Below are 9,515 nucleotides of genomic sequence, written 5' to 3' on the forward strand. Positions count from 1 at the left end.
CATATTTTCTGCCCCATAGTTATATTATTATAGTCTTTTAAATAACTCACAGTGTTGAGTGAACTCTTCTGAAGATCAATGCCTTCAAAGTTTGAGAATATGAATGTCTACTGATGGTACAAAAATTATTTGAAGGAAGACAGGACTGTCAGAAGAATTTAGGAAGCCTTTATGAAAATCATCAAGTAGGTGTCAAATGATAATTAAGTATATGTGTATAAGCATATATGGCAAAAGATGCCCATAAACCACTCCTGACTCTACTCTTGATGAAGTTAGGAGCCTCTGAACTGATGACCATCAATCAAGAATAAAACCTGGGGGCTGTGACTGTTTAACAGTGACAACAGCTCATTGTTCAGAAGTGACTCCTGAGAAAGGCAACACAGAGAACTTCATCCTTTCTCTGTATAAACCCATGCTGTCCTAAATCCTGGACACTGTGTCATATCCTGATACTTCCTGCACCTCCCCTAAAATATATCTTAGAAAAGCTGTAGGGCTAGGAAAGATTCAAATAAGGGTAACAAGATGATCAAAGGCCTTGTGTCACTCTAAAGAAAGAAGCTACATCTCTTTAGTTTGGACAAAGGGTGATCATGAAATCTTACTGAGATTAATAAAGCAGGCCAAGCAATAGACAGGATGAATAAGGATTAATTGATTGATTGATTCCCTTTTTTGTCCACAGTAAAAGAGCAAGAAGGCACCAGATCTGGTAAATGTAATGTTTGATCAAGTTTTATCTCACTTACAGTCATCCACAGAGAACTCCTTGACACAGGCTGATGTGGAAGTTCTTCTGGCTTTAGGAGCAGACTGCATAAGACTATAGGTTAGAAATTAAATGAAAATAATTAAATGCATAAAATCATTCTGGTTCAGGATTTCCCTTAGATGCAAATTATTAAAGGCAAGAAAAATAGTCATGAGAAGAGTGGTAGATATCAGAACACTTTTCCTGAAAGATTCATGTTTGGCTACTGCCAAGGTAAGGATAAGATTGCCATGTAAGCTCCTCTATTATCTGACAAGTCTCTTCAGACTTCCAAGTATTCCATTTAGTGATTTAGTGATATGGACTATGAGCCAAAAATAGTACATGCCTTTTATGTTTGGACCCAATATATTGGAGATATTTATTATCTTAATTCTCAGCAATGGTGTGAATATAAAAGAGCTGTCTGCAGCAATCTTAGAGCCATAGAATGGCCTGGGTTGGAGAAGACCTTAAAGATACCCAGCTCCAGCCCCTCTGCCATGTGCAGGGGACACCTTCCACTGACCAGGTTGCTCAAAGCCCTCTCCACCCTGGCCTTGAACACTCCCAGTGATGGGGCATCCACAGCTTCTCTGAGCAACCTGTGCCAGTGCCCCACATGTGCCTCACTGTAAAGAACTTCTTCTATATATCTAATTTAAACAAACTCCCTTTGAATTCTTTTAATTTTGCGTGTGAACTTAGGACATATTTTGTTGTTGTCCAAATGGCAACTCTCATGCCCGAGGAGCAATTCTGATGGTTTCAGAGAGAATGGTGGTGGCAGTGAGTATTTGTGGGCATGGGTGTCTTCTAGGCTGAAAAAAGTATATAAATGCAAAATAGAAAAAAATAACACTGATGTGACTGTGTCTTGTTGTTCTCAAGCAAGTATGCTAGAGACAGGTAAAAAAATCCATGGGGATTTATCGTACCACAAAATTGAGTTTTGTATTGTATTCCTTAACAATTGAAAGTATGAAGCATTGCTACAGTAGCATCAAGACTTAGATGCTTTATATCTAGGTGCATGTGGCTGCAACCATTCTATAGGTAAGATTTAGAAAGAAAAATTAACTGTTGCCTAATTTATGAATATAGAGCCAAATTTGGCTTCTGGTCTTCTACCTTTGAGAAAATCAGGTCATGCAGAAAGTTCATTTCAGGCAATTTTGAATCAGGACGACTAGGATCAGTTTCACCTGCAATTCAATGTTGACTCATAATTCTAAATAATCTCAGGAAGGCTGATAATGCATAATGTGTCCTAGGCAGTTATACTGATGCAGTGACCTTTGCTCTTATTTTTGGTAAATAGTCATAAAATTATTATATATCTATGTATTTTTATACCAGGAATTTCTGATAGAAAGAAATATAATTTACTTCTGCCTCTTAGATCTATACACAATCAAAGGAAATAAATGATGACAAATAGAAATGGTATGCAACACTGGATGTTGCTGACATAAGGACCCTGTATATGACTGATGCAGACCTCAGAAGTGAAAAAAAAGTAGGAAAAAAACCAATTTAACTTGAAGTAGAATTTTCATAAGGACAGTTAATAGGAGCTGTGAAATAATGACATGAACCAAGAGAGTGAAATGGTTAGCCACGAGATGTTGCTCTTGGAGCACAGGAACTGAGCTGCTCAGAACTCTGTTGCCTAGATTACTGAAACACCACCATGCTCACCAGCAGGTAGGAGACAGAACTTCTTTTCACAAGCAAACACATTACAAAAATGATTTTAGCAAGCTCAGTCTCTCTTTCCAGTACAGCCATTAGCCAACTAGTGTAATTCATGCTGAACCTCAGATGGCAATGGCCCTGTAACTGGAGTTCATTCCATTGAAACCAGCCCAGCTTGAATTTTCTATCATGAATAAGAATGATGGGACTTTCTGGGGACTTCTTATTACTGTGCCATTTAACTTACAAAGCTCTTTGACACCCCAGCAATGGACATCAACAGGGAGCTGTTGAATGAATGGAGAGGTGGACAAGCATATACCACCAGATATTCAGTGCTGTGTGTGCCATGAACTTCCACAGGAGTTTAGTAGCTGCGCATCAGCAGCACTACACTCCTACATTTCTCTACTTTGGAGCAGTCATCTCTTCCTCCACTTTTAGTCTCCTCAGAAGGGGAAAATTTTGCAACAGAAATATCACGAAGAAGTAAAGAAATTTAAAATTTTTAAATGGTCCAGCATGGAAAAATCCCCGAAAACCTGGCAAATACAAATTTGCAGTCACAGATCTGATTGGGGGGGAGGGGGGAAAGGAGGGGCTTTACATGCCAAAGGCTTGGAAGTCCAGCAGATGAAGACCTTCAAACTGTTGGTTTTTAATGCTCAGTTTTTGCTAAGACATGCTAAGAGTTCTGATGGCAGGAATGCATAAACATCATACTTGGTGAAAAAATCTTAGTACCTTTTTCCCTGCATAAAGGCAAGCAAGAGAGTAGAGTGTGAAGCAACAAAAACTTGAAGTATCAATGTCTTCTTATTAAGGCTGAGTTCCTTTCATTCCTGCTGCCTAGTGTTCCCTGATGGTGACTGAAGAGTACTGGCAATTCAATCATTCAGTTCTTGAGCTGCTACAAAATTTCACATGTACAGAAAGTAGTATGAATTGCCTTTTTTTTTTTTCATCAGTTTCTATGAGGAAAATTTAATTACACAGTCTGTCTGGGAGAAATATTCTGAAGGAGGAAACTGTGCTGGATGTCTTGTGTCATCTTGTTCTAAATCAATTCCCAGCTGCCCAGGCTGCTCAGGGAAGTGGCAGAGTCACCATTCCTAGGGACACTTAAGAGCATGTAAATGTGGCACTTGAAGACATGGATTAATGGTGAATTTGGCAGTGCTGGGTTAATGGCTGGACTCAGTGGTCTGAAAGGTCTTTTCCAACCTAATCAATTCTATGACTCTAAGCCCTCAAATTCTGTGTTTGAAATTATCATTTGTGAAATACGAGAGAGAACACTGTCACAAGCTTTAACAACTGACCTTCTCTGAAGTTTCTCTCAAATCTCACAGAAACATGAGATAATTCTGTTCCCATCCCCAGGACTGTCCCCAGGACTGTCCCATGCCACCCACTCCCCTGGGGCTACAGCAGCCCAGGAACACCAGCAGCCTGCAGCCACGCCTCGTTTGAAACACGCTGGTGGAAGTAAAGTTCAAGGTAACCTTATGGATCAGGGTCATATTACTTTCCAACACCTGCCCATGTGTATATAACCAACAATGCCTCCCTGTGCCACAGAATTGCCCTCACCTGACACATAGCTCCAGACATGCTGCTTCCTGCCACAGGGAACTCTGCCTCCATGGCCACCAAGGTCCCAGCTGAGAAATCTGGGAAATGTCGCTGTGAGACACATGATTCTGCAAGCATCCTGTACAAGATCCTTAACAAAGAGCATGGAAGTGAGACCAAGTGGCACCAGCAGCACAGCAGTCCCCACTGCTCCACAAGAAGCAAAGTCTGCCCTTGTTTGGACAGGAGAAGAGTTGTCCTGAGAACACCAGAAGCCACATGCAGAAGAGCTTCTGAAGTGTTGTTGAAGACTTCAACTTTTATTAGAAACTTACCCTCTTTTTATCACATGCCTTGGGAGGATCAGTTTGTCCTCATACAACAGAACTGGGCCCCTCTTTTTGTCGTGGGCATGGCACAAGAAGGGGTGGATTTTGACCTGAGAGAGATTCCAGCCACCAGTTTATTGAAAAAAATCCTCCTCAATCAGTCTTCAACGGCTATGAATGAACTGGGCAGCTCATCAGCAGGAGCATCTTTAGCAGAAGTTCAGAAGATGAAGAATTTATTGTGGAAATTCTGGGACCTGGACTTAAGTGCAAAAGAATATGCCTATCTTAAAGGAATTATTCTTTTTAATTCTGGTAAGTCCTCCCAGAAATTACACAAATGATTATGTACCTAGAAAGATATTTGACATTTTTATTTACATATAGACAAATGTTTAGTTTTACTCTTTTCTATGAATATAGTTAAATGTTCTCAAAAACCTGTATTCCATGATTTAACCATTTTTCTGCCTGACGTGGTTTATTTTGGTTCCTTGGATATGTGCAGTATGTCACCCACTGTAAGCCAAAACCACCTTTATTAGACAAATTTTAGGTCATAAAGCATTAAGTGTGTAACTTCAAACTGACTTCCAGTTCAAAGGTTATACAGCAGCCTCACCCTCACATCACAGCAAGGAAAGATAGTACATGGGTATGTGATGTGAGCTAAAGAAGAATTTTAACAAAGGCTTCCTCAGCAACATGAACACTGGAGAAGATAACCATCTGATTTTCATCAGTGAGGCAAAAGGATGCTTGTTGAGGTTACACAGCTCTTATGTATTTATATCCTTTATTTATATAATTTAGTATCTCTACATTCAAAGCCTGGGACAGCAGTCACAGAGCAAACTAAGACTACTGATTGCATTCTCTCACTTCTGATGCCAAGTTCAGGCTCCTTAGGAAGGAAGGCTGCCTCGGTCAGCACCATGGAGTGCATGAGTCATTAAGAGCTGAGCTCTAAGAACACTGAAGTAAATGGAAAGACTTATTGACTCCAGCCTGCTCTGGCTCAGATCCCCGGCTCCTTCTACAGCAATCACTGCTGTTGGCTGCACTGTCAGCAGTGTGCTGTACTTGGGGCTGCACCAAAAGGATACTTGAATGCTTCAGTTATTCCATTATATTTCTCGTGGTGCATGGTTTATAGGCTGCTCAAGGGCTGTGTGACTTTGTATTTGTTTCCAAGGGGATTCAAATTCTGGTTCTTGAGGTGTAATGGCATCCAGATGCTTGGTATTGCCTTGGTGTCTATGCCGCAGCATCAAACCAGAAGAGGTCGTTTCAGTGCAAGCTTTTTTCACAATAAAATCAGGCTAAAAGAAACCACTGGCTATATCTAGGGGGATGATAAGAAGAGAAAGGCCTCATCTGCAGCAGCTCACACAGTTTAACTAGCTGGCATTTTTATTGTCTCTGTGGGTAAAATGCAATTTTCACATAAGGAGAAAGTAGCAGAAGCAGGGTTATGTTCTGGATTTGTGCCTGCTAAGGGCTGCTGCTTCCCAGGGTGCTCCACAAGAGAGCCAGCAGCCCCTGATGCTGTCTGCAGACACATTCCACAGTTTCAGGAATGATACTCAGCTCTCAGGTGGGATGACCCTGTTCTCTGGAATATTTCTCCATGAGCTGCAGAAGGCAGCCTGGAGAACACCAGTTAAGCTTAGACTCAGTTAAGCCTCCATATGTGACAGTCACTATCTAACTCTGGGCTGAAACAGGTTTTCAGGGCTTATACACAGCCCAAACCACCCTTTGCTGCAAACAAGTCTGTACAGCTGTTACTTCACAAGTACCACTTTTAGTAGTTTTTCAACACTTTCCACCAAACTCAGAAAATGTTTTCTACATATTTGCAACACATTTTCAAACTTTTCAGGTGTTGGCCTGATGTTTGGCAAAATGCTACTATTTTTGCAGGCCTCAGTTCTCAAAGAATTTTAGGAAGTCACCAGCAGTGACAACGGTAAACTAACTCTCTTTTGGATTATGGAGTACCTCATTACCACCCTTAACGTTTTACTTCTGTTGGAACCACCAAAACTGACTAAAGCAATGGGGAAGGGCCAGTCCCAGAGCAGCTCAGAGCTGGGTTATGAGCTGGAGTTCAGGAGGACTTTCAGGCATACAGCTGTAGCAGCCATCTCTTGGATAAGAAGCATGACAGCTATGCAAAGCTTTGCTTGTACCCTGAGTGATCTCTTGTGGCACAGACATTGTGCTTACCATCATTAGGAAAATCTCTTTGGCAAGAGGGTGGAAGGCAGCATCATGGAGTGTAGGTCCTTCCACTAAAATCATAGAATGGTTTGGGTCGGGAGGGACCCTAAAGATCATCTAGTCCAACCTCCCTGCCATTGGGAGGGACACCTTCCACTAGACCAGGTTCTTACAAGCCCCATCCAGCCTGGCCTTCTGGCCAACTTCTGGGGCTTTGTCATTCACAGCATCTCTGGGCAAGCTGTTCTAACACCTCACCACTCTCACCACTCCCTCTCTAAAGGATTTTTTCTGCCTACACATCTGGCCTAAGCCTTACGGGCCCCTGTAAAAAGTCCCTGTCCAACTTTCTTGTAAATCCCCTTTAGGTAGTGGAAGGCTGCTCTAAGGACTTTTCTTCTCCAAGCTGAAAAACCCCAACTCTGTCAGCCTGTGTTCATAGGAGAGGGGCTCCAAACCTCTGGTCATCTCCAGGGCTCTTCTCTGGGGTCATTCCAGCAGCTCCATGTCCTTCTTATGCTGAGGGCCCCAGAGCTGGAAATAACAACAGAATCTGTGTAGCACCTCTGTGTGGGAGGCTCTGGCTGGTCACTGATTGACCACATCTGGGCCAGCAAGAACCTGTGAAGAAGAAATTGGGCACCAGCCCCTGAGTGGATACCAGCTCCTCGCATCAACAGAATCCAGACTCTCCAGAACATGGAGACTGTTCTGCCACACAGGAACAGCACAGAGTGAGGTGAAAACACTTTTGTGTTTTTGACAGTTGTCTGAAGAGCAATTGGGACTGCACAGTGAAGAGGTGGGAAAAACAGTGCTGTTATTATGTCAGTGCCATACAGATACATATTTATGTACACATATATATTCAAAAACTCCATCAAGGCTGTGACAGGGATTCTGTTAAAAAAAGGATACTCTTAAGAGGTTTACAGTTCAGCTGCAAACATGTGTTTGACTGAATATTATTACAACAGATCTCAGAACAAGAAGTGTCTCATAATATGTAAATTAAAACCAGTGTTTGGTTACATAGAAAAAAATACCAAATGGGAAAATTAAGCATATTTGAAGAGATATAAACTATTGCAACTTCATCCTGAATCCACAAGATCCTGACAATTTTCTTTCCATGAAAAATCTAACATTTGGAATCATCCTCACAGTTTGCAGCTGCTGGTAATCCTGGAGGAGATGATGACTTTTCCAAACTCTTAATTTCTGGCTAGCCTGGTTGCAGGTTTGGCTGAGGCTTCTTCTCTTCTGGTAGTGATGTCTAGGAAGAAGGTTGCTGAGGGCTGACAACAGTCAGCCAGTTACAGACTGAAGGAAACCCAACTAGCTTGGTTTTGCACTGGTAACGAGCACTAGGCAAGAATGCTGAACTTCCCACACAGAAATGAATGATCCTGTGTGAAACACACCTGGCTGAGCTGCTCAGAGTCTATTCCAGGGAGGTATAGAGTCAGTCACTGTAAATGATGCCAAGTGGTGTGTTCTACCCTCTGTCTAGACTGCAACAATTCTAGAAGAGAAAAGATATCCTTAGAGAGTGAGGACAGGAGGCAACAGGTTGCTGAGAGCTACCTGACAAAGCAATCCCTCCAGAGGCAAAGTATGAACACAGGGTGTCCTTAGCACTGAGTTCTGGCACCCAGAAACACCCTCAGTGAGCCAGAAGGTCACATGCAGTGGGAGGTATGTGACTGAGGCTCAAGACCATGACTCCACAGGGCAAAGATCTCTCCTTCAGGCACTCCTCTTGCTGACGCACTCCTCTTGCTCTTTTTAGACTGTAAATAAAAATACCTACATAGTATGTTGACCCACAGCTTAGTCTAGTAAGCAGAGGCAACAACAGGATGCAGATGGGGCTGGCTATACTGGAAGTCTATGTCTTCAAGCTGCACGACTGCTTGCTGCTCCAAACCATCATCTCCATCTCCTGATGTTACCTAGGTAGGGTAGATTAGAGCTGGAATATTTCCATCTCCCCAGACTATTATCTCAGCATCATTGGTGGGTAGACAACACTACATACTTTTTCTCCACCTGTACTGAGTCAAAATTACCTGCTGTTACAATTTTGAAACTGGATTTTAATGTAAAGGGCTAGATTCCAATGTGCTTACAATGTTGCCCAATGCTCATTCAAATTATTGAGCTACACATACCTTCTTTTTCCAAAAAGTATGTTTAAAAAGTGTTTATTTTTTGCTATGGAGAAAGTAGTGCTATAAGCTAGAAATCCAGACACCCATCATTATAAAGGGCACAGAACTGAAGTGTTTACTCAGGATTTGTTGTTTTACTTTTTGTTTTGACAGAATGTCATGTCCTGAAATGTCTCCCCTATGTACAATCACTGCAGCAGGAAGCTCAGAAAGCCCTGATGGAGTTTATCTCAACAGTGTTCCATGGAAGCCTTGGCAGGTTTGCTTGGATTCTTCAGCTAATCACTTCTCTTCGAGACATTGATGCAGATGCTATTGAAGAGCTCTTCTTCAGACCCATCCTAGGAGAGGCTACCCCAAATGTACTACTTATAGAAACCCTATATATCAAGCCAGGCTGGCTTTGAAAACAAAATGACATCTGAGCAATAAAATATTTCATTTTGAAGAGATGAGAGAATATTATGAACTAAATAAACACATTTCAAAAAAATCATTGATGTATATTTGTAAGCTGTATATGCTTCAGTGATGAAGTAATTTTGTAACATTTTAGATTAAAAGCAGAGAAAATTAAGCATTTCATGAAACTATCTGCTTTAAAAAACCCTTAGTCTAAGTATTTAAACATTGTCTAGGAGGATCAGCAAACTTTCCTTTTGTGCTAGGTTCAACTGTATTATTTCTAGTGAGCACTTTTACAGCTGTTTATACTTTATGCTTTTGGCTTTAAGGAACAGGGGCAATGGTAAATTT

At 41.6% G+C, this 9,515-nt stretch overlaps 1 protein-coding gene across 1 annotated transcript; it reads left to right on the forward strand.

The window, feature by feature from the left end:
• The first annotated feature begins 4,024 nt into the window (after nt 1–4,024).
• Nucleotides 4,025–9,255, forward strand: LOC130251133 (nuclear receptor subfamily 0 group B member 2-like). The gene is made up of 2 exons (XM_056487542.1): nt 4,025–4,674; nt 8,913–9,255. Exons 1-2 carry the CDS (start codon nt 4,068–4,070, stop codon nt 9,164–9,166), a joined length of 861 nt encoding a protein of 286 aa, XP_056343517.1. The 5' UTR covers nt 4,025–4,067; the 3' UTR covers nt 9,167–9,255.
• The last annotated feature ends 260 nt before the right edge of the window (nt 9,256–9,515 follow it).

This window comes from Oenanthe melanoleuca, chromosome 3 (genome assembly GCF_029582105.1).
Source record: "Oenanthe melanoleuca isolate GR-GAL-2019-014 chromosome 3, OMel1.0, whole genome shotgun sequence".
In the NCBI taxonomy this organism is placed as follows: Eukaryota; Metazoa; Chordata; class Aves; order Passeriformes; family Muscicapidae; genus Oenanthe; species Oenanthe melanoleuca.